We start from the raw sequence: 26,069 nt of genomic DNA, 5'->3' as shown, positions 1-26,069 counted from the left end.
ACATAAAACCTTTAAAACATTCTATGACTTTTCAAATGCTTCTCAAGTAAATTTGATGTCTCACATGCTGTCTTTATATCTCTACATTTTCTTAGCATCTGCAAATTATCTTTTCACAAGTCAGCAGTAGGTGCTTAATGAACGATGTCTGTTGTTTTACACTCTACCTGTGCGGGAGAGTTATCTTCACCTTGCTTCTTCTTTTTCTTTTTTTTCTTTTTAGATTTCGCCGTTGGAAGAGCTCCCTCTCCCTTTTCTTTATCATCATCTGAAACCTAATGTTAAAAGCAAAAATACTGAAGTGAACCAACTGGTTAAGTTTTCATTATTCAGAAAATTATTATGAAATAATTCATTAAGTGCAGTCTTTTTCTTCCAAATTCTAAATAAGAATTAGTAACAATAAAACTGATCTGAAATCACATACTCAAAAAATAACAAAAGAGCATGGAACTTCACTCTTCTATTACGATAAACCCCTTTTTCTTACATCTTTCATCACTCACTACATGATCAATTAGACAGCTGTGCAAACCTCAGTTTTTAAAAACTCGTTTCTTAGGTAATTCATTTTATTTAAACACAGAACTATTTGCATTAAAATTGAACTTGACCCTGTTAAGAGAATGACAAGCTACAGAGTAGGAGAAAATATTTGTAAATCACATATCCAACAAAGGACTTGTATCTAGATTATATAAAGAACACTCAAAATTCAACAACAAACAATCCAATTAGAAAGTGTGCAAAAGATACAACAGACATTTCACAAAAGACATTATAAATGTTCTGTATCTTGACTATCAATGCCAATGTCCTGGTTTTGACACTGTACTACGCTTTTGCAAGATGTTACCATTGGGGGACACTGGGTAAAGGGTACAAGGGATTTTCCTGTATTATTTCTTACAAGTACATGTGACTCTGGGACTTGCCTGGTGGTCCAGTGGGTAAGACTTCGTGCTCCCAATGGATCTGAGTTTGATCCCTGGTCGGGGAACTAAATCCCACATGCAGGCCACAACTAAGAGATAGCATGCTGCAACCAAGAAGGCTGCATGCGGCAACTCTGAGCCTGCATGCTGCAATGAAGACCCAGCGCAGCCAAAATAAATAAATATTTTAAAAAGTACATGTGACTCTATAATTACCTCAAAAGAAAAGGCTTAATTAAAAAAATTGAATTTGAAAAGGAATGTCATTGAAAATAATATTCTGCATGACAAGAAGAGCAAATTAGAATTGTTAAATTAGTATGAATGATATTTCTTCACACATACCATATAGTTGAGTTTTCTATGGAAAGGTGCTTTTAGTTTATTCTGTACAGATGACAGCCAAGATTCTTAGACTCAAAGGGAGAGATGATATAGCTAACTTGCTATTTCTCTGCTCAGCACCATAGTCATTAGGATGATTTTGGAGGTCTCACGAACCATCAAATAGTTTACAGAAATTACTAGCAGATGGAAAAACAAAACAAAACCAAATCCTGCACAATTCCTGCTAAGCTTAGCTAAGAGACTTTCAGTCCAAGTTGGTTGCTAGTTGTGGAGAAACTTCCACAGAAGTTTTCACCATAGGCTCACAATGATTAAAATGTCATATGAAAAGATGCATCCTCTGAAGGATATTCAGGTCACAAGGACCCTGGTCAGTCTGCTTCTCAGCCAATTTATAATCCATCCATACTGTCTATGGCTGCTTTTGCACTAATGCATGGCCCTTCAAATAAAAGTCTGCTGACCCCTGCACTAAAATCTCTATAATTAAAACACAAATGACCCCCAACAAAACCCTTCATCACGCTACAGTTTGCTGTTATCCACTATTTCTCCTCCACCCATACCCAAACTTGCTTAAGAAAAAAAAAATCTTAAAAAAAAAAATTTATTTATTTATTTGGCTGCACCAGGTCTTAGTTGCAGCATGAGGGATCTATTCCCTAAACAGGGATTGAACCCGGGCCCCCTGCATAGGGAGCACGGAGTCTTACCCACTGGACCACCAGGGAAGTCCCAAGAAAAAAATACCTTCTTATTTTTTAACCATCATTTTACTCAACTTACTCTGACTGGCTACTAGTCCAAGGTTTCTAATGAAACTGCTCTAAATTACCAGAGAGCAAATGTCTCAGCCTCTGTGTCCCAGAACTCTCCTCCCTCAGTTTATTTCATGGGCTTTAAAGTTGAGAGTTCCCCAGATATCTATGTTCATTACATTGCTCTTTTCAACTCTATAAAATTTTCTACACATTTCACTCACCCTCAAAGTTTTAACAACCATATACTAATAACTTCCAAATACAAATCTTTTCCCAAAGCTTTAACCTGTTGCAACCAACTTTTCTTAGGCATATTTACAAAACACCTTGCATCTAAAACACAACCCAAACTGAACCAACCATCTTCCCCCAATTAATTAGCTTCTGCTTTCTGTGTTGGGAGCACCACTTTCACCATCCCAGTTACCTAAGCTACAATTCTGGAAGTCTTTTTTTTTTTTTTTAATTAATTTATTATTTTTTGGCTGCATTGGGTCTTCATTGCTGCTCACGGCTTTCTCTAGTTGCAGCAAGTGGGGGCTAATGTTTGTTGTGGTGCATGAGCTTCTCATTGCGGTAGCTTCTCTTGCTGCGGAGCATGGGCTCTAGGCGCACGGGCTTCAGTAGTTGTGGCACGTGGGCTCAGCAGTTGTGGCTCGTGGGCTCTAGAGTGCAGGCTCAGTAGTTGTGGTGCATGGGCTTAGTTGTTCCGTGGCATGTGGGATCTTCCCGGACCAGGGCTTGAACCCGTGTTCCCTGCATTGGCAGGCGGATTCTTAACCACTAAGCCACCGGGGAAGCCCCTGGAAGTCATTTTTGATGATTCTTTCTCCAATCAATTCTAACCATATGTTCTGTTGATTTTGCTTCAATTTATTTTACAAATCTGTCCTCTACTCTGTATACCATTCTTACCACTACTGTACAGGAATACCAATTTAGAGGTTGTTCTAGTAGTCCTGTACAGCAGTGGTAAGAATGGTATACAGAGTATACCTTTATTCTCATTATGCCTCCACTCCTTTTTCTACATGAATTGCCAGAGCAGCCAAAACAAAAACAAAACAAAACCCAAAGAACCCACAAAAACAAAATCAAACCCAAATCAAACCAAAACCAACCAAACAAAAACACCAAAAACCAAAAAGCACAGCACTTTATTTATTTATTTATTTATTTTGCGGTACGCAGGCCTCTCATTGTTGTGGCCTCTCCCGTTGCAGAGCACAGGCTCCGGACGCGCAGGCTCAGTGGCCATGGCTCACGGGCCCAGCCGCTCCCTGGCATGTGGGATCTTCCCGGACCGGGGCACGAACCCGTGTCCCCTGCATCGGCAGGCGGACTCTCAACCACTGCGCCACCAGGGAAGCCCAAGCACAGCACTTCAGATTAAAATTCTTCCGTTATTTATAGGACAAAATCCCAGATTTTTTAAAAAAATAATTAATTAATTTATGGCTGCATTGGGTCTTCCTTGCTGCACACAGGCTTTCTCTAGTTGCGGTGAGCAGGGGCTACTCTTCATTGTGGTGCGCGGTCTTCTCTTTGTGGTGGCTTCTCTTGTTGTGGAGCATGGGCTCTAGAGCGCAGGCTCAGTAGTTGTGGCGCATGGGCTTAGTTGCTCTGCGGCACGTGGGATCTTCCCGGACCAGGGCTCAAACCCGTGTCCCCCGCACTGGCAGGTGGGAAATCCAAAGTTTTAAACATGACATTCAAGGGCTTGTAGAACCTGGTTTCTGCTTCCCTTTCCAGTCTCATTTCTGATCACTCTTTGCTACACATTCTGCTTTTACCTCTGGGATGCCTGTGCTAAAACGCCGAAGTGCTTCCATAATACCTAACACATTATAACATTATTTTTACCTTCCAATGCACCTGTCTCCCTCCTCTCCTAACTAGACTGTAGACTCCTCGAAGGCAGTAATTGTGTCTTGTTTCTCTATTAGCACAATACCTGACCCATGGCAGATGCAATTAATGTCTGTTGAATAATAATGGCCCTAGTATCTTCAGAGCCTCTTTGACTTTTCACCCTTCTTTCTATAACCAACCAGTAGAAAAGTTCGATCAGTAGCTTAATGTCTCTTGTAAATAACCACTTCCATTTATTTTTCACAGCTATCAACTTAGTTCATTATCTCCTCCCGATTCATGAAATCAAAATAGTACAAAATAGCCTCCCAAATTAGTCTTCTCATTTTTGTTATATCCAGCCTAATTTTTCTTTTTCAAAAAACTTATTTATTTAGGCTGTGCCAGGTCTTAGTTGTGGCACACAGGATCTTCGTTGAAGCATGCAGGATCTTTTTTAGTTGCGGCACGAGTGATCCTTTTATTCTTTTATTTATTTGTTTGTTTGGCTGCCTGTGTTGGGTCTTAGTTGCGGCACGCGGGATTCTTTGTTGCCGTGTGCGGGGTCTTCATTGTGGCACATGGATCTTTTTTTAGTCGTGGCATGCAGGATCTTTAGTTGTGGCATTTGAACTCTTAGTTGCGGCATGTGGGATCTAGTTCCCTGACCAGGGATCGAACCTGGGCCCCTTGCATTGGGAGTGCGGAGTCTTAGCCACTGGACCACCAGGGAAGTCGTGGCATGTGGGATCTTTTAGTTGCAGCAAGCATGCAGGATTCTAGTCCCCCCACCAGCGATCAAACCCGGGCCTCCTGCATTGGGAGCTTGGAGTTGTACCCACTGGACCACCAGGGAAGCTCCCAGCCTAATTTTTCTAACCCTAGCAATGATTAGGTTATCCCTAGTTTAAAAGCTGTCAGTAGGTTCTCATTACTTCTAGAATTCCATAAAAATGTGGCAAGGTATATATATCACTCATTTCATCTATTTATTCATTTACTGAATGTGAAGCATGTTTTGTAGCTCTAGTTTATAGAGCTACAAAAATAAAAACTTCATGGTCCCTTTCTTTAAGGAATGAAGCCTAGAAGGGGAAGACTGATATACAAACAATTGATCCTACCACCAAATGATTCCACACGTGTATTATTATACCTCTCCACCAAACATGTTACTTTCCTGCCTTGGTCCTTTTTTCATAAGGTTCTCAGTCTTATCTTGCTATGAAGCTTTCCTTAATTTTTCATTGAGAACCAATCTACTCTTCTCTAAACACACTAAGAGTTGGTAGGCTGTTATAATAATTCTGATGAGGACAGGAATTGTGCAGTTTTTTTTCTTATCAGTACATAATAGTGCTTTCCACATAGTAGAATCCTCAATAATTTGTGGAAAGAAGAAACAGTAAGAGAGAAAAGGCATGCGGACATAAGATGACTGAAGCAAACATGATTAGAATGTCTCTCTGAAGCATCTCCACCCCTGGATATATTTGTAATATAGAACATAACCCTTAATAATTCCAATACAGTTGGTTGCACAGAGAAATAAACATACCCACCAATCCCTTTACTCACTTTTTGATCATCAGGAATTGGTTCCTGGGACTTTTGAAGTGAAGCTCTTTCTTCATCTACCCAATTTCCCCACTCTTCTGCTGGCGCATTCCAATCAGAGCTGGGATCAGCGGAAGACATACCATCTAAAATTTAACAGTGTGAATTAGGTATCTGTCACTTCTGCCAAAAACTAAATGCAAAACCCAAAATTCCTTATGTTGAACTAAGCTGTAATTCTAAACTACTGCTCTTCTTCCTCCCAAGTACATTTTAAGAGCTAGGAAAATTACCCAATAACATGATAAAACCTTTACCCAACTTCTGCTGGGCACATTCTATGACTAGACGGAATGTCTAAGAAACTCCAGAAAACTTACGAATTAACCATTTATTCCACTCTCGCTACTTCCTTTACTATCAAAGGAAGTTTATCCCCTGAATTTGCTTTCTTTTCACTGTTTATGTCTAACTTCGTCTAGGACTTGGTCATTTTTTATGATTCTTCCCCTCAGGGTATAAAATGAGTCAATTTCTAACAGTAGTGCCGAAATCATGCTCCTCCCCTCCTTATGAACTGTTTAAGATTAGGTTCTTCTTCAGATTCACCAAGTCATGCAAAATAGTCAACCTCTTCTTTTTCTCCTCTTTTTAAAAAAATACTTTACCTTCATATTTTTTCAGATTATTCAATGCTACTTTTATCTTTCCAAAATATGTGAGTCACTTTCAGGGCTTCTATCACCCTCTTCTCAAGAATAATTTTTTTTTTTTAAGAATAAATTTCTAATCTAGACTTCCAAATTCTTTCACGCTAGGAAGCACTGAATTTTTACCTCCTTTGGGAAGCTACCACTGGCTTATTCTAAAAGAGAAAAACAATCTTTGGCTTTACCCTCCCTGGTTAGATAAGTAGCTCTCAAAATTAATTCTTCCCTCCTCCCCCTGGACATCATACACATCCATATATACATCTATAATAACTACTTAATGTTAACATAACAGAAGTTAGGCTTTATTTCTAAATGGTTAACAAGTCATTCTAACATTGCTCTTTATTGAAAAAAAGTCCAACCTTTCCCCAATTAACGCCAAATACTACTTTTACCAAATATTAAATTCTTAAATATACACTTCAGTCTGTTTCTGGAATTTCTGTTCCATTCATCTATTCCTGTCATACAAAATATAACTTGTAATACATTTTATTACCTAGAACAACAAATCTGCCTGCATTACTCTTATTTTCTTCACTATTTTTATTTTTCCACGTGAATTATACTATTTTTGTTAGAGGGGAGGTATTATTATATGACCTCATCAAGACTTTTAAAAAAATCTATGTTTTAGATAAATATATTATGATCTGGGAAAATGCTCATAGAATAAAAATCATAGACAAAATTGCCTGTGCAACATGATCCCAAATTTATAAGAGGAAGAGATAAAAGAAAAGAATACATTAATAATAGATACATCTTAACAATGGAGTTATAGGAATTTCATCTTATTAAGTACTTACTAAATACTAGAACTTGAGCTAGACAGGTAACAGAGGTACAAAAATGAGTATGAAATAATCCCTCCCCACATGGAGCTCAGTCTGTCTACTCAGGGATGAAGATAAGTAAGTACAACAATTAAGTATAGAGTGACAGATTCTGTCATGGGAAGTGCAAAAAGGGAGAAGAGGGGCTAAACCAGTAGAGGATGGGGAGAGACTGAAAACATCATAAGCAAGAATTTATGGTCCAGTAGAGGAAAAACATGGAACAAGTGATTATAAGTGTGAAATGTGTTACAAAAAAGAAAGTCCCTTTTTATATTTCTAAATTTACTACCATGAGCAGGTATCCAGAGCCAGTATTACATAGTAACAGCACAGAGGTTAAGAGCATGGACCTCAAACAGACCTATATCTGAATACTGCTCTATGACTTAATAACTATGTGATTTTGGTCCAATGTCTCAATCTTAATTGGCTATGTACCAACTTCACAGGACTGTTGAAAGGATTATATTAGATACATGTAAAGCAGTTCAGAGCAATGCTGTAAGTGCTCAATAAATGGTACCTACTGCTTTTAATATAACACTGATGACATTAACAATAGAAAGACAGTTTCTAAGCTATCAGGCATACACAATTAAGAATTTATTTCTCACAATCCTGATAAATCTCTCAATAAGATACACTTGGTTATGTTTTAATGTAGAAGTCATTTTTATAAGTAAATATGTATGTAGTATGGGACCTCCCATACTAGAAGTATGGGACTTCCCTGGTGGTCCAGTGGGTAAGACTCTGTGCTCCCAATGCAGGGAGCCTGGGTTCGATCCTTGGTCGGGGAACTAGATCCCTCATGCATGCCGCAACTAAGAGTTCACATGCCACAACTAAGAAGTCCGTACGCTGCAACTAAAGATCCTTCATGTCACAAGGAAGATCCCGAGTGCTGCAACTAAGACCCAGAGCAGCCAAAAAAAAAAAAAAAGTATCTAGTAGATGTCTGGAACCAATTGCTCATCTTACACCAAGCATTCATTAACAATATTATTAGGAGATTTGAATGCCAAAGCTGTCAATTGTTTTGCTTAAACCTCACAAATAAGAAACCCAGATTTGGAAAATTGCTGTCCATAAGCCAGGTCTCTTAGGGCTTCCTGTCGGAAAAAAACCTTTATTTTGTCCAAAAAAAAAAAAAAAGTTTAAGGAAGTGAATGGGCACTATTTAACATATAAACTCTTAATAAATATGGCAGTGGTGGTGGGGGGTGAGGGATAAAAATCTAGTAAAGTACTCGGTAAAATTATCTTTTTTTGTAAAAGGCTTAGACAGCCATAAAGTTTGAGGAGTAACTGTAGCCTATGTTTCAACTTCTATCAGAACATTAATAGAAACATAAATCTCTACAGGCTTTATAAAGCTTCACGGTGACTTTTCCACATTTATTGATTTCAGGTTGGTTTTTATATAATTTTAAAATTAACTGGGATCAAATAAAACTACTCCCCCACACACACCCCCTGCAGCCCCTCACCCCTGCCCTGTGGGATTTTAGTTCCCCAACCAGGGATCTAACTGGGGCCCTTGGCAGTGAAAGTGCAGAGTCCTAACCAGGGAATTCCCCAAATAAAACTACTTTAAAACAACAGATCAATCAACTAAGCCTAAAAATTGTCACCAGGAGGCAACACATAATTCTTAAGGTTCATGGGCCTAATGAACCTTAGTTTATTAGCACCAAGTATACATATACTTGGTGCTAATAATCTTCTTAGTTTCCTTGAAACTATGTAGTACAGTTAGTTTCATTCACAGCATAGTTCCCTCCATCTATAGAGTAATTTCTCATTTCTTAAAATTCTCCCATTAGTTTGCCAAAGTCTTTCCGAAGAGCTTTATATTAGCTGTCTTTTCAAAATGGTAAGGAATTTGTCTCTCCATTGAATTTGCTTGCGAAATAATGTTTTAGGTTTAAGCACCCCATAGCTATTTTCCTTTTTATCTCAGTAAGAAAATGGTTGTCAGCTGTTTCTGGTCAGAACTTAATTCAGCATTAACTTTAATAAAATAAAACAAATATGTTAGAAAGTTTCTCTAGTGTTTAATTTAGTGTTAATTTACAAATTTTAATTTTAGTGTTAATTTACAAATTAACCCCACTGAGTAGACTAATTATGCTCCTAGAAGAATATCAATAGCACTTACTGAATATTTACCATGTATCAGGCAGTGTTCTAAGGGCTTTATAAGTATTATGTCACTTAATCCTCTCAACAAGTCTGTGGGGGAAGAAATATTATATTTACAGATGATGAAACTGAAGCACAGAAAAACAATGAAGCTAAGATTCGAACCCAGGTAGTCTGTCTTCAAAGCCCATGCTCTCAACCCATTCACTATGCTGCCATTAATTCTTTCCCTCTGGTGTGCCAACAAAAACAAAATTCTATTCAACATCTGACTTTTTACAGGGGTTATGATCTGTAAAAAGATCATAACATCCTTTATGGTCAAGATAATTGAATGATAATTGAATGATTATCATTCAATTATCTTGACCATAAAGGATGTTATGATGATTGAATGCTTATCAAATGATAACTGAATGATTAACACCTGTCTTTAAAAAACATTACCTTCTGTACTTTAGCATCTTTACCTTTATTACAAAATTTTTTTTGGTCTCAATGCGCGGCATTCGGGATCTTAGTTCCCCAACCAGGGATCAAACCTGTGCCCCCTCCAGTGGGAGAGCAGAGTCTTACCCACTGGACTGCCAGGGAAGTTCCAGCATCTTAACTGTATATTCAAGTGCTTGGGTAAATTCAATGCCTTTCTGCTAGATAATGATGTTTATGCCTCAAACCAGAGGGTCAATATATTAATCGTATCACATTGTTAAATGTAAAGATAGTATATATATACTTTGTGGATTAGTAATCTCAAATACTTCATGCATTCTATAAATTTAGAAAGAATAACTAAATTCACTGAGTACCAAAATTAGCGACATTAAAGAAGAGAACACAAAAAATACAACTCACAGAGAAAATGAGGTTAAAGAGTAACTTTGGACTGAAAAGACTGCCAATACAGCATAACAAACAAAAAAGGTGTTCTGATACTTATTACTTAAGTACAGAGTCCCATGGATATGTTTATTTCAGTCTCTTATTTATCAGCCAATTGTGTTTTTCATTATCACAAGAATAAAAAGATAAAAGTAGAGCTATTCTTTTCAAGCAGGGAAGTCTAGAGCCCTGTTTGCTCCATTTTCCTCAGCTTCCCAAGACACCTCAGTGCTATTTTCTTACAATCACTCCTCAATTCTATTTTTTTTTTTTTTTTTTTTTGTGGTATGCGGGCCTCTCACTGTTGTGGCCTCTCCCGTAGCGGAGCACAGGCTCCGGACGCACAGGCTCAGCGGCCATGGCTCACGGGCCCAGCCGCTCCGCGGCATGTGGGATCTTCCCGGACCAGGGCATGAACCCGTGTCCCTTGCATTGGCAGGTGGACTCTCAACCACTGCGCCACCAGGGAAGCCCTTCAATTCTATTTTGCACATAGCAGATCATTCTTCCCAAAGTACAGATAGTTTCCTCCCCTGTCCCCCACAAAACAGTGCTTTCACATCCTTGTAATACTTTGTATTTATCTGATACTTTATAATTTTCAAGAGCTTTCATGTTCACTCCCTCATTAAAACCTCATAACACTCTATGGAAGTATATATGAAAGATTATTTGCTCTATTTTACAGGTCAGTTAATCTAGATTCCAAGATAAGTGACAAAGTCCAAGACATATGAGGTACTGCGTTGTAGAGTCAGGACTACAGAACTAGGATCTACCTTCTAAACTAGTACTCTGACTCTTGGCTCCCTAATATTTGGCCAGCAATTCAAGGCTTTTTACAATATGGTCCTTCCTAATATACCTTTCCAACCTCACCTCCCTCAACTGTGCTTCAACTAATCTAACAGAGACTAGTCTAAGACTAATCTTTGGATTGTGTTGCAAGCATACCTTCATGATTACAATCATCATCAAGGTTGTACCATGCAGTGGTTAAGAACATGAACTCTGGGGGCCAGACTACCAAAGTTTGATACCAGCTCCTCCACGTAACTGTGTGGCTGGGGAAAATTAGATAACTTTTCTTTACCTCAGTTTCTTCAACTGGAAAGTGTGGGAAAAAAATAATACCTACCTCACAGAATTGTAGTAAACAAGCTAACAATATGCATAAGACTTCAACCATCTAGATCAGTGCCTGGTATAGTCAGGTGTTTGCTTTTATTATCATTATTACTATTGAACACCTGTGTATAAAACACTGCACTAGGTACTGAGGATAAGGAAAGTCAATGAGAGTTCCTGTTTCCAGAGGGTTTTAAATTCTAAGATGTAAGGGTGTGGGGACAAAAAAAAAAATCTGTTTTTTTTTTTTTAAATGAAGATGGTATGAACTTTCTGAACATAAAAACCATATTCTTCTTTTTCCCTTCCTCTTTTTTTGTGACTCTTGCCTTTAACTTTCCTATGCTTCTACTGGAAATTAGACTAAGAGAATGGTTTTCTACCAATATAAAAACGTGCATACCTCATGAACTCAAAGCCATTCCTGTATATTCTATTTACTCTTATTAGGAAAAGAAATAGAACATTCATTTAAAACAATTCAAAAACTAGACAAACTACAGAGCAATTATAAGAAAACTTCATGTTTAAATATTGCCTCAATCATGAAAAGTGAATTAAGTTTTAATTCTACAGGTATTCAATAGTCAGTTTACAAGTAGTACACATTTGGTATTAAACTATATTACTATGACCTAGAAGGTGAAAAATTAGGATTAAAATTAAAACATAAAGCATGAATTAGGGTGCCAGAAAGAAAATTCTGAAAACAAAAACAAAAACAAACTGATAATTTTTAAAAGGACATACTTAACCCAGACCATTCATCATCGATATAGGGTTGATTACGGCTAACATCCCACTGATAATCAGAAGTGGTAGACTGAGAAACTGGCTCAGCAGTAGACCCTTAAATGAAAACGAATGCAATAAAATTAAAAATGGAATTTTCTAATGATGTTTCATAACAATAGTTCTATACTTTGCACACGAAGACTTAATTATTTTTTATTTCTCCTAAAAGGAAAACTGCAGACATCAGAAAAAGAGTTAAGATAAAGAAAAGCAGAATTGAGGGTAATTTTAGATTAAGCATGATAATCACTGGATTGAATTCACTGATCAGAAATTTATTTTTTCCCTAGTACCAATCCATTAGATTTTGTCTTTTATAATATATACTTCAAACTGGGTATCTACAAATTTCAAGAAGTCAAAGAAAGTTGTTTTATTTTTCTTCTTCATGAACAATAATAAAGCATAAAAGAAATACTGGAAATTTCAGGGTATGCCTATATCCTTAGAACCCTGAAGGACACAACTAGAAAATGTCTGAGCTTGCTAGAACCTTCTGCCTAAGAAAAAATAAAAGAAATAGATGACTATCTAGAGAGGTGAGGCAGAAAGAAGCCAAAGAGAATAAGACAGTTGTGCTGATGGTTTAGAGACCAAGGTAATTTCAAGTGCACTTAAAAACAAGAGAATATTATCTTCTAAATTTTTTCTGTTTTTACTTTTTTGGGAGGTGGGGAATAGGTGGGGTGAGTGGGGTCACACAGTCCTTTAGCAATATGATGAAAGCTGTGGTTGGACTACTGTCCAGGACTTACAAAAAATTTTGCATATAGTTTTTGGGGCATATAAATTAAAGGATGCCAGGTCAAAAATCCTTGGCTCTATAGCCATACATTTGTTTTAGAATAGAAATGTAAAGCAGTGGTTTTCCATCAGGGATTTATATACCCCAGACTTTCTGAATCAGAATTTGCACATGTTTTGGAGTCCTTCTTAGGTGACTGTGATATTCACTTTGCATTCAGAGCCACTGATAAATAAAGAAGGGTTAAGAAGAATACCTGTTAGTATAAAAGACACTTCCCCTCACAAAAGTCCTTACTCACTTATAAATTTTCACTTGGTTATAGATGATCTTACTAGCCTTCCACTAATATGCTTGAAATATACTCAAAACAGTTATATATTTTAAATATAAATTTTGACAAATGGAGTAACCCTATAAAATTCATAAAGAGCACATTAGCTGCTTAGAAAGACTACAGTAACACTCTTGCTATTTCTTTAGCAGCTTTCTCTGAATATATGAATAGAATAGCATCTGTGTTGTACGAAGTCACCAACTGAAGGAAGAAATTAACTTGTACCTCTGGAACTAAAATGTAGCCTATGAGACCAAGGGTTGGCAAACTACAACTCATAGGCCAAATCTAACCATCCCTTTTTAGCATGGCCCATGAACCAAGAACAGTTTTTATATTTTTAAATGGTTGAAAAAAAATCAAAAGAACAGTATTTCAGAACCAGATACACTCATTTGGTTTATGTATTGCCTCTAGCTACTTTCCTGCTACAATGGCAGAATTAAGTAGTTGCAACAGAAGAGTATGGCCCACAAATCCTAAAATATTTGCTATTGGGCCCTTTACAGAAAAAGTTTGCTGACCTCTATTCTAGACTAGGTGACTCCAGACACTGTGGAACTACAAGATTAGTACTGGGTCCATGAATTCCAACATGAACCAAACATTACAAAACTAAACGTGTCCCATGTTTACGTAGTATTTGTTAAATATATATAGTGTCTATATTACTAATAAAAGGCATATCCATGTAAGTAATGCTGAATTATAGTAGTTTAGTAGTAATAATGAATTTTCTAACTCAACAGATACTCAGAGGGTCCACATAACCCGAAAGCTATAAACTCATGATGAATAAGGGCAGATAGAAATAAAATGCCAAACTGCAAGTAGAATTATGGTAGGGGTAAACTAGTAACAGAAGAATGTCATGACCTTGAAGGGAAGGCCTTCTATTTGCATTCGCCTGTGTGCCAACACACTTTCAGTTAAGTTAGGCCATAGAATCTTCCGATCTCCACCACAGAAAGGAACTAAGCCACCTGCAGGTAAGAATTTAGGTCTTTCTTTATTAAGGCCTCTGCTACTTTATACTGTATATCTATAATTTATGTGGATAGCAGTACTTGACTCTGATTATTTTTTCAAATAGCCAGTGCTAAAATTAAACAGAAATTTTTTTTGTTAACTAAATGAAAGACTTGTTTTCACATACCAGAAACAGCAGAGTTAAGTGTGAGAGATGCAAAAGAAGCAGAATTCTGTTCAGAGGTATTCATTCCCCTATCCACACTAGACCAAGCAGCTGTTAAAATAAAGAACGTCACTTGGAACCTTCAATTTGCAATGAAACTTGAAAGATACGTACAGATTTGTAACTATGATAATAATATTTAAAGATACCCTTAGAAATCCGAACCACCTAATATGGCAATAGCTACTATTTATTGAATGTCTATTATGTACTGGGCTCTTTACACCAACTACTTCTAATCCTTAGGGCAGCCCTGCTAGGCAAAGTTTCAGAGCAGTTAAGTGACCTGCTGACAGAAAACACCCGAGCCATGAGTGGAACTTACACCTGCTTTCCAAGCCCATGTTCTTTCTCTACTATAGCAAGCTACCCGATCATCTACCACAATTAAGCTACTAGTTTGGATCAGGCACTGAAACTTGGTACTTCACACTCATTATAGCCAATCCTTACGACTACTTGAATATGGGATTCACACAGGTTAAATAACTAGCCTAATATCCATAAAAGCTTGTATGTGGAAAAATAGGGATTCATACCAAATAGGTCTGTCTGAACTAGGAACAAGCTCATTCCACTACACCATGATATCTTCTCAACATTTTAAAGCAATTGCCTACTTACATATGAGTATTTTAAGGAACATATATACATCAATGAGAAAAGTCACATCTGTCTCTTCTCAGTAACTCACTGCAAACCTCATTTAATATAGTTCCCTTTCAATTTCAATAAAGGTCCTAATCCATCTAGGCAGGAACTCTAATCTGCTGCTTAAGTTTGTCTACAGCAAAATTAAGCAAGTACTACCAACTAATTTATGTACTAATTATGAAAATGCTACATAGGTTTTATAAGTAAATTGCAAATATCTCAAAAGGTCATGGTTCTTAAGATTACTTGATAAAATTTGACCATTTCTTTTATTAAGTGTGAAAGGATGCTTTATAGCATAGAAATTTATGCTTTTATTACTGCTGAAAATGAGGCTAGGAATTTAGGGATTGTTTCTTCTTCCAAACAAATTTTGATATTTCTACACAATTTCTGCACATTGCAGGGGAAGAGGGGAGAACAAGCTGAAGAACAATATTAGCAAATGATATAGAGTCTGCTTCTTAGGGATGTTAGTCAACATGAGTTTTTCTAAGCTTAAAAGTGATGGGAAAAGCAAGTAACATGCAAAGAAACAGTTCTTTCTACTTAAACACTAAAAACTCTGTAATGTCTATTACTCCCCCAAACTAAAATAAACCAAGCAAAACATATCTGCAACAAACACAACAGAAAAGATTATATGTTTAATGCACAAGCAATTACAACTTAAAGCACAAAAAACAGAGGCCATTACACAAACGGGCAAAGAACATGAATAGACAATTTACAAAAGAAACAAATGATCAAGAAAGTTGTGAAAAACACTCAACCTCATTAGTGACTTTAAAAAGTTAACTAAAACAATTTATGTATTTTTTCCTTATGAAACTAGAAAAGATTAAAAAAATAAGAATACTCAACCTTGGTAAGCATATGATAAATGGCACTCATACTGATGCTGACAGGATAAATTAGAATTCTCCTAGAAAATACTTTGACAACATGTTGTAGAGCACTGTAAACATTCATATTTCCTTTAATCCAATAATATCACTTCCAAGAATCTATCCTAAAGAAATAACCCCCAAACAAATATATTCAATGCAACGTCATTTATATTTCTTTAAAAAAAGAAGTTATTTCTCTGATAATACAGGAATAGTGAAATAGTTTATGCTGTGCTTACACAATGTATCACATGGTCATTAAATAAAATACTTACAGAAACTAAAGAAAATGTTTGAGGCACAATATTAAGTGAGGGAGGAGGAACACAAAAATGCATGTGTGATTTGGATTGTGTAAAAATACCAAATGAAACCCACAGAATTGTACACAGGAAAAAAAAAAACAAAGGACCATAAGGAAATGTAAAAAACAGTGGTTGTCACTGGGTAATGTGGTAACAGTGGGTTTTTCCTTCTCTTTTTGCAGTTTTCCATATTAAATACGGATTTCTTTTCTATAAAACATGCACACACAAACACACTTGAAATTAAGTTCCTTTTAACTCGATGGCTCTCATTAGAAATAAGCTTCTCACTACTAGTCTTTATCTTTAGAATCCAGGGGAAAAATTAATTACAAACAGGCATTTTGTAGACTGTAAAATAGTATATAAATTGATGCTATAAACTGTACCTCCATTTACTATTTTTATTTAAACTCAATAGTAGAACTGTTGAAATTAATCAAAAAGTCTGCTCACACATTACTATTATTATATCACTAAAAATACACAATTACATCAGTTAGCTAAACTGATAATCAAATGTGATAAAAGTGAAAGAATTAAATAAAGAGTAAATAATAAATGCTATTATTCACTTATTTAGTTCCCATTTTGCTCCATATGAAGGATCTGAGATGAGTTAATCTATATTCTTTCTGTATAGCATGACTAATTTTTCTATTAATGGATCTGTTTTTCATTCTTGGAAAATTTTAAATGTACCACATAGGCATTTTAAACAAACTTAAAACTTTCTAACAGTTCTTACCAATGCCAGAAAAAATTGATCGGTCACTCCAACTCCTTCCCCAGTCTTTTCCATTTGCATTAGCATCTCCACTGTCTTGACCCCAAGCAGATGGTTCGGTTTTCCTCTTGCCTGCAGAAGGAGGTGAAACAGAGTTCCACTTCTCCTCACCTGCACTGATCTGTGAGGAGAGTTTTACAGACTTTTCATTCCAGCCTCCTCCATTTACAGTGAGGTTTTCATTCAATCCTGAAGAAACTTAAAGAAAAGAAAATAAAGATTAAAAATGGATACACAACTCCTTGTTAAAACTGGGATATTTTCAAGTTTCTATAATTGCTTGATTTATATTTATATTTTTATTTATCCTCTAAATAGCTTGAGCTTTAAAGATAAAATGAAGAATTTAAAAAGTGACATGACCACCATGGATGACTGTTAATTTAAAAACTACGAGTAGGTTTGAACTTAATATATATACTAATAATGTTTTCAAAAGCAGACTGACTTGCTCAAAAGAAGTACAATAGAGCAAAGAAGAAAACACATATTCTGGTATACTCAGAATACTCACCCACTAAGAACATAAAGACTTCTCCTTAGTTACATGCTCTTTCCTTAAATATTTATATATATATAGATATATATCTATATATCTATATCTATATATATCTACACACACACACATATATATAAAATGTATAAGGCAGTGATTCTAAAACCTGGCTGCACATTAAAATCAAATGAAAATTTTCTTAAAAGTAGACACTGGAGCCTCAGCCCGAACCAATCAAAATCAGAATCTCTAGGGACAGAGTCTAGGCATCAATATGTTTGTGTGTATATATTTATACGCAGGTATATGTACACGTGTACGTATTATCTGTGTCGTGTATATACACACACACACACAAATACACATAGGTGTGTGTATGTAAGTACATGTTTCTTTTTATATACGTGTGTGGTTTTCTAAGCTTCCTAGATGGCTGTAATGTGTAGCCAGGATTGAGAACCATGAGAATGAAGGAAGCTGACAGTGTTAAGAACAAGCCTGAAACAAGAAGGTGCTTCTTCGTTTGTGAATTTACATTTTACTACACTTTAGTTTTTAGGTAAGGTATATCATTCTCCACTTAATTCAATCTTTATCATAAACTAGTAAATAAAATATATTTTCTATTTGTGAAGTACTGCATAACTCTATACTATAGTCCATTTATTATGAAATATTTGATACTGTTCAGGAAGCAGTTTAGAAGATTATAGGTATTAAGGCTTCTTATTTAATTTCAGGGGTAAAGTCTTTTATCTCATATATGCCTATATCAAACCCAAGTCCGGAAAAGAAAAATCTTTTTCTCTATTAGCTTAAACAATGCAAGCAAGAATCAAAATTGCATATAAACTATTAACTAAAAGAATGTTTTTATGTATAGGGGAGAGGGAGAAACAACTAGAATATACCAAAGACTGTTAGAAGTGGGAGTGATTTTTCTGTTTATCTATTTTCCAAAATCTCTGAACTGTCATTATGTTACTTTAGTAATTAAAATCATTTCTAAGCCTTTTTTTTCTTTCTGTGTCATTCATGTGAGGAAAGAGACATACATATAAGTTTCTATCTTGATGGGCCTTCAATTTAAGTTACATGTAATTTCTCTCACCCTGAAGTGTAGAATCTCCTTTTCCAGACTTAAAGTTGCTAACTTGAACATTTAGATGAGAATCACCTGGTTGAAATAGAAATAAAATTTATTTAATACTAAATAGGCCACTATGCACATTAAGTTAGGAGTAACATACAAATTAATTTTTACTATTTATAATAAATTGCTTCTTTATCTACTAAAGTCTTACACTAGAAAAGAGTCACTTTTTACTCACAACATATTTCACGTGTTTTTAAGGAATTGAGTTCTCTAGTTATCATATTCTTAGTCAACTAAAATGCCAAAAAAGGACCTGGAAAATTGCCCAAGTATATACAGAGTCTCCTGTTCTATAATGGTTATCAAGATTCTTTAAAGTAGGAATTGGAGAACTGGGCTCTGTAATTGGATTCAACTTTGCCACCTCTCAGCAATAGCAGCTAGGTGCCTTTTCAACAATCCTGGAAGCAAACACATCAACTTAGAATAATTTTGCCAATATTTGGAGCAGGACTTAGGAAATATGGCAAGCGGTAAGGCTATATGTTATAAACAAAGATACTATTTCTCTGAGACTGAAAAGCATAATGATCACAATGTGTCAAAAACCCAGCACGACACAGGATTGTGCTAGCAAGGAAGGCATGCACAAGACAGTGAAAAAGAGTCACCGACAGAAACACTACAGCATGGCTAATATGTGACAGTGAAAATGGATAAGCAGAAGTCACTGCTGTACCACAGCAATAAATTCCACCAAATCATCAAGCAAAAAAGTAAAAGACACCAAGGCTAAGACAGAGGTCTGGGGACAAGTGGGAGGTGCTGGCAATTAAAGAAAAGGTGAAGGAAGAAAAGTCAATGCCTGAAGCAAGATGAACAGCATCACTCTGTAGACTGATGTCTCCAGGGTAAAAACGATGGCAATGTAAGAACTACCAAGAAGCCATCAGTATTGGATAGTTTGAACATTTGAAGTACTTGGGAAGAACATCAGCGCAATGTTTGCAGTTCCAGTCTAGCTTTATCAAACACCTATAGCATTCTCAAAAAGTTGGGGTGATAAGAAATCCAGATAGAACCTGCATTATCCAGAACATGCTTGTTTCATCTTGGAATGAAAAGAATGGTGACAAGTCATTTCATTTAATGAACGTCCACTATGAGAAATGGAGATGTTAGGGAGTTGGGGCAAAGCAATACACGTGAGAAAATAGCAGCAATCATTTTCTCATGTGACAAGGCAGAAAGGCAATTTTAATTTAACAGGCCATTCATCAGGCAGTATGTAACAAGTAACACTGCTGGTATCAGGTCAACCAATACGTGGTCCACAGTGCTTGCACGAAGAAGGGTATATCAGCACAATGATGTAAGCAGTTCAAAATAGCCAGATTTTGACGTAATGATATTTTGTGTATCTGATTAAAAGGAGTTGGATTTGATGTATCACTCTTATGTTCCACTAATATACCTTTATTCTTCTTGGAACCAACAGGAAATGATGCAGTTGTAACTTGCTCGGTGGTAACTGTGATGGTATTTTCTATCCCAGGGATAGTTGAATCCAATGAACCAGAATCAGACTGCACCTTATCACGTTTACGCTGCTGTCGTTTCTCTCTGTGACTAATTTTAGTTTCCCAGGCTCCTGACATAGCCCCAGAAAAAAAAACGTTATTCAGTAAGGGGAAGACAAAAAAGTTGTAGTTTTGGGGGGAAAACATGGTGGGGCATCTGAAGTATCATGATAAATTCATATATTAAACTAAAAGCCAAGAGTGCTGATTATACTAATTTATCCTGTGAATTTATTCTAATCTTGCTGTTTTAGGCAGCTAACTGCCATTATTTATTCTGGTCATTTTTATCAGATCTGTCATCTATGGTTTAGAAAAAATTGATGTAAGTTATCTTGCATATTTTTTTATCTTGCTGGATAGTACTAGTAGGGGAGTGTTATATATACTTACTAACAAATGGGTTTATTAGGTGAGGACAATAAATGGCTTTCTTAAGAATTTCCTACCCAGCCTTCTAGGATGGTATATTTAAGAACAATGGGGAAAAAAAACAAACCACGTTTCTAGGAAATAAATGAATGGCTTTTAAATTACTCAAGATATTGAGCTAGACCTTAAATTTCAAGGCAGTTCCCTTCAAGGAAAGCATTGTTAGATACTTAAATAATTTAGGGGAAAAAAGTGTCTCCTAACAATGTCACAGATGTGTGCATTAAAATCTATAGTTATTTTATTTAAAAGAGCTAGATAAAAGATTAACCGAAACAAATGCAGCTTTTATATAATGCACCTTGGTAAAAAAGGATTAAAAATTTTTCTACAGTCCTTTCACTTGCTCAAGTACCTTCATCAACTTCCTTTCCATCATGGCGTGAACTGTTTTGCACTGCTTTAGCATCTGACTTTGATTTCTTCTTATTTTTCTTTGACTGAAAGTAAAATAGAATGTTACTTAATATTTCATTATGTTTTTGAAAAGGTAGGAGTCAGTAAAATACATAATGAAATGTATGATGCTGACAACCAAAAAAATTTAATGTTTGATTAAAAAACAACGTTAAATGGCAATAATAGTATGAGGTTACTATTTTATTCAGTGGTTACTATATAAGTACGTTACATTCAATTCTTTATCCCTTAAAAAAAGCTCACTTGAAAGGTATTATTCCCATTTTAGAGATTAGGAAACAAAGACTTAGAGATGTTAAATATTAAATAGGCTGTCTGGGTTGCATTAAGTTAATAAATTAGGAAATAGGTCTATCTGGCTCCAAAGTCTGTGCCCTTAGACATCATGCTATCCTAATTTACATCATAAATAAGGTACTATAACATGATGTTTTCAGAGCAATAAAACGAAAACCTATTGCTACTGGTCAGAAGGAAAATGATGTACTGATTATTGGTTTTTTGATTTCGTAAAGCAGATTGTTGGCATACTCTTCATATAACAAATTAATGAGTCAACTGTACGAAATAGATAATATTTTGTCAGTTTCCAAGCAGTGTGAAAATACCTAAGATTTGTATATAGTAAATGTATAGTAATTCATTAAAGAAAAAACACCTACACATATACAAGATACGGACATTTTTGGATGGCTTTCCAATTCCCTTCTGCTAATATTTTCTCCTCTCAAAAGGTTACTAAAAACTTCATAAAGCCACGATTTCTATATTTAGATAAGTGTTTCCAGAAGAGAACTAATATTTAAAAATATAGATTTTATTTATACTTTGTATTCACTCATTTAACTATTTACCGAGATTGGCTATGTATGTATTATTGTGACTATTTACCGAGATTGGCTATGTATGCATTATTGTGCACTATCTTAAAGTTAAGTTTACAACTAAAAAGAAATAGGGTAAGCAGTAACTGACAGTTTGAGTAAGCAATAAATGATAGCTAACTGCTTCTTATAAAGTAACTACTTGCAAATATTCTCAAGTGGCATGGGAATACATTAAAACTATTAAAATGTTTTCTTACGTTCCCCACAGTTGATTTGCATCTGTTTCTTTGCATGTTCTCATTATCATTAACATGTATCGTGTTCAAGGTACTGGTTTATTACCTCTACCAAACCAGGCTCATATCCACTTAAAAAAAATTGAGATATCTTTTTCAGTGTAGTTCAGCGGTTTTCAGTATCTTCGAAGTTGCACAACTATCACTGGTATCTAATCCCAGCATTTTCATCGTCCCTAGAAAGAAACCTGGGACCCATTAGCGGTCACTCCCTACTACCTTTTCCCTACTGGCACCCACCACTAATCTACTTTCTGTCTCTCATATCCACTCTTAAGTAAAGATGTTAACACACTGAGCATCTATCAGTTACAATCTAGAGCAAGGGTCAGCAACCTTTTTCTTTCTTTCTTTCTTTCTTTCTTTTTTTGGCCGTGTGGCTTGTGGAACCTTAGCTCCCCAGCCAGGGATTGATCCCACGTCCTTGGCAGTGAAAGCACAGAGTCCTAACCACTGAACCGCCAGGGAATTCCCAGCACACTTTTTCTATAAAGGATAAAACAGTAAATATTTTCGGCTTTTCAGGCCGTATGGTTCTATATGTAGCAACCAAATAATTATGCTGCTGTAGCATGAAAGTAGTCATATACCATATATAATTAAATGGGTGTGACTGTGTTCCAGTAAAACAGCATTTCTAAAAATAGGAATCTGGCTGACTTTGAGGGTCAGAGTTTGCCAACCTCTGGTCTAGAGCAGTACTGTCCAATGGAAATATAACGCAAGCCACGTATGTAATTAAAATTTTTCTAGCGGATATTAAAAAGTTAAAATATGTAACATTAATTTTTATATTTCACCCAAGGCATCCAAAATACTATCATTTCAAAATGTAATCAATATTAGGGCTTCCCTGGTGGCGCAGTGGTTGAGAGTCCGCCTGCCGATGTGGGGGACGCGGGTTCGTGCCCCGGTCCGGGAAGATCCCACATGCCGCGAAGCGGCTGGGCCTGTGAGCCATGGCCAGTGAGCCTGCGCATCCAGAGCCTGTGCTCCGCCATGAGAGAGGCCACAGCAGTGAGAGGCCCGTGAACCGCAAAAAAAAAAAAAAAAAAAAAAAAAAGTAATCAATATTAAAAACTATTAATAAGACAGTATGAAAAAGAATGTTAAATAGCCACATGCTGCAAACAGCTACTATACTGGACAGTGCACACCTACAGAAACTAACTAAAGTTAAGTACCCCCGCCTTACAGATAAGGAAACCTGAGGCCATAAAGAGATTATATAACTTGCCTAAGATATAGTGTTAAGTGTTGAAACCAAGATGAAAATCTAGTTCTGACTCCAGAGGCTTGCCTCACAAATACTTTCCTTTCTGACTCTCTACATATAATGCCAAATATAAATTCAATCATGTATTAGCTATGTGATTTAGGGTTGAATCACTCTAAACCCTTTTCCCCAACTGTCATATGGGACAAAAACTCCTACTAACTTCACGTAAGGTTCTTTTAAGGATTAAATAAGATGTGAAAGCAGACTACAAAGCCGCATGCATAAACCACCTTTTTTTAAAAAAGAGGGAAGCTATGGAAAATGGACAGGAATTACATTCACACTGAAATATACTATGACTTGTCATTAAAATAAAATCTGCAGAAAAGTAAGGGAAATTATCTTGATTTAGGCTTCCATCTTGTTTGATCTTATACTATTACCTTTAAAAGTAACCTCACTTTAAAAGTAACCTCTCACTCCGATGAGACTTAGTAACATAATATAAAAAGCTTTAAAGTAAATATGTATACACACTACTAATTGACCCAGCCACCCTACTGAGGTGACTGTCTTGTTTCTGATCAGCTCCACTATAGCTAACAGTTGAAGGAAAACTGAGAACCTAAGTTCTGCCTTCCTGTTACCCATAGTTCTCCCCCCACCCACTGCTGTCAGGCTTCACCATAGAGCTGGGTGGATTATTAAACTAGCCTCTCCTGAATGGTCTTCATCCAATCAAGATTTATTAAATACTTACTATGTGTCAGACATTGTTTTAGGAGCTCAGTATATAGAAGTAAATAAAACTTTCTACTTACGGAAAGTGTACTATACTAATCTAATAGAAGAAACAGACATTAGGAGAAATTCTTATCAAGGGCTTCCCTCACCATTGCTCATCTCCCAACACATCCATACCAGTCCGATTAATTTACATTCCCATTTAAAAAATCCCTACCATTTTCTACCATCTATAAAGTCTAGTAACTTCCTCATATGATACAGGTCTTCCACAAATTAATCTCAACCGCATATTCTTTTATTCACATATATAATCATTTGGTTCCAACACGACTGTCATCTCTAAATAGTCTTGTCTTTGCCCAAATGTTACTGACCATGAATTTTCTCTCAAAATAAAGTACAGTAGCCTGGGTGCTTAGGGTGACTTGCCTTGTACCCTTTACCATGTACCCCCTCCCTCTACTGATGTCCAATGCCTAAAATGATGTGCACTATTTTTTCTTAACCCAGCTCAAGTTCCACCCCATTTGCTTTATCTCTGTCATTTTCCTCTCCCCAATTAATTAATACCTTTTAACATCCTAAATAAGGATGCCAATGACTATATATAAAACATGAGTCAAGCTTAATATTTTGATTAAAAAATAGTATAAATAGAAAGCCTAATATTTTCTTCCTTCATCTCAATGGATCTTCTTATGTATTCCAATTTGGAGAGTACAGTCTTTAAAGCACATGCTAGAGTAGTTCTAAGACTATGAATAATTTGCTATCAAATTCACAGAACTTAAATATAAAAAAAAATGAACTGGTTATCAAAGAAAACACACAAAAATAACTTCCATAATTAAGCTCATCTTTTAATCTTAACATAAATGAACACTCCCTAATATTAGACAATACCCAAATAAGTGCTATCATTTATTAGAGCGGCAAAAGGTATACCTTGACAGCAAAAGCAGATCTATTCAAATGGCTAACTGCTCTCTTAACAGATACTGCTATTTTAAAGAACTGCAAAGTATAAAGAAAGGCAGAACAGTGCCCAATTAATGCTGAAAAGATTAAGTTAGGGAGTATAATCTAATATTTGCATTGTAACAAAACTATCAAAAGAGGAATAGTGTACAAACTTTTAGTTAAATGATACTTTATTTTGCAATTAGCCATTTACACGCAAGGTAAGTTGCCAGGTTCTGAATGTAATCCTTATTCAATTTATTAATTCTCTAATCTGGAAAGTACTAGTCCTTAAAATTTGGGGGAACTGACCTCTCTAATACTTACAGCTCTGTAATCATCTAAAGTCTCTGCTGGTAATGTCAGGAGTGATAAAGTAAACAGAGCATGAAAAAGAGGAATGCTGAGTATTTTCTAAAGGTTAGAAATGGATATTAGAGTGCTCTGGTCTGCTGACTAGTGGCTGGTGTATAAGGTTTTTCATTAACTCATGGCAAAAACTTTTTTCCAAGATTTTTGTTCTTCTTCCATTGTGTCAAAATTCCTTTCTTTTTTTGCAATGGTGACAGTGGTTTAAAAAATGTACTTGTATAATATCACTTATATGTGGAATCTAGAAAAAATGGTACAGATGAACTTATTGGTAAAGCAGAAATAGTCACAGATGTAGAGAACAAACTTACAGTTACCAAGAGGGTGTGGGGGTGGGACAAAACTGGGAGACTGGGATTCACATATACACACTACTATTGTATAAAATAGATAACTATTGAGAACCTACTGTTTAGCACAGGGAACCCTACTCAGTGATCTGTGGTGACTTAAATGGGAAGGAAATCTAAAAAAGAATGGATGCGTACACGTATTCGTACACATATACGTATACATATACATATACATGTACATATAACTGATTCACTTTGTTGTACAGCAGAAACTAACACAACATTGTAAAGCAACCATACTCCAATAAAAATTAATTTAAAAAAAATCAGCAAAAAAATTTAACAAATTAAAAAAAAAGTACTTGATGGCATTTCCCTGGCAGTCCAGTGGTTAAAACTCCGCGCTTCCACGGCAGGGGGTGTGGGTTTGATCCCTGGTCAGGGAACTAAGATCCCACATACCA

General features: G+C 35.9%; 1 protein-coding gene across 8 annotated transcripts in view; it reads right to left on the bottom strand.

The window, feature by feature from the left end:
• The window catches only part of MTDH (metadherin), a 57,544-nt gene that overhangs the window by 9,853 nt on the left and 21,622 nt on the right, over window positions 1-26,069 (bottom strand). Inside the window, exons 3-10 of one of the 8 annotated variants that reach the window (XM_059042469.2) lie at window positions 20,827-20,911; window positions 19,934-20,110; window positions 18,475-18,540; window positions 16,829-17,065; window positions 14,193-14,282; window positions 11,910-12,008; window positions 5,474-5,598; window positions 168-275 (exon numbers count right to left, since the gene is read on the bottom strand). In XM_059042469.2, the coding sequence (XP_058898452.1) occupies window positions 168-275; window positions 5,474-5,598; window positions 11,910-12,008; window positions 14,193-14,282; window positions 16,829-17,065; window positions 18,475-18,540; window positions 19,934-20,110; window positions 20,827-20,911 (987 nt within the window). The remainder of the gene's footprint in view (window positions 1-167; window positions 276-5,473; window positions 5,599-11,909; window positions 12,009-14,192; window positions 14,283-16,828; window positions 17,066-18,474; window positions 18,541-19,933; window positions 20,111-20,826; window positions 20,912-26,069) is intronic. The other 7 variants (XM_059042470.2, XM_067017075.1, XM_067017076.1 and 4 more) reach the window with 7 other exon arrangements.

The sequence above is a fragment of the Kogia breviceps genome, chromosome 17, assembly GCF_026419965.1.
Source record: "Kogia breviceps isolate mKogBre1 chromosome 17, mKogBre1 haplotype 1, whole genome shotgun sequence".
Lineage (NCBI taxonomy): Eukaryota > Metazoa > Chordata > Mammalia > Artiodactyla > Physeteridae > Kogia > Kogia breviceps.
This window is presented reverse-complemented; position numbering and strand designations above follow the sequence as displayed.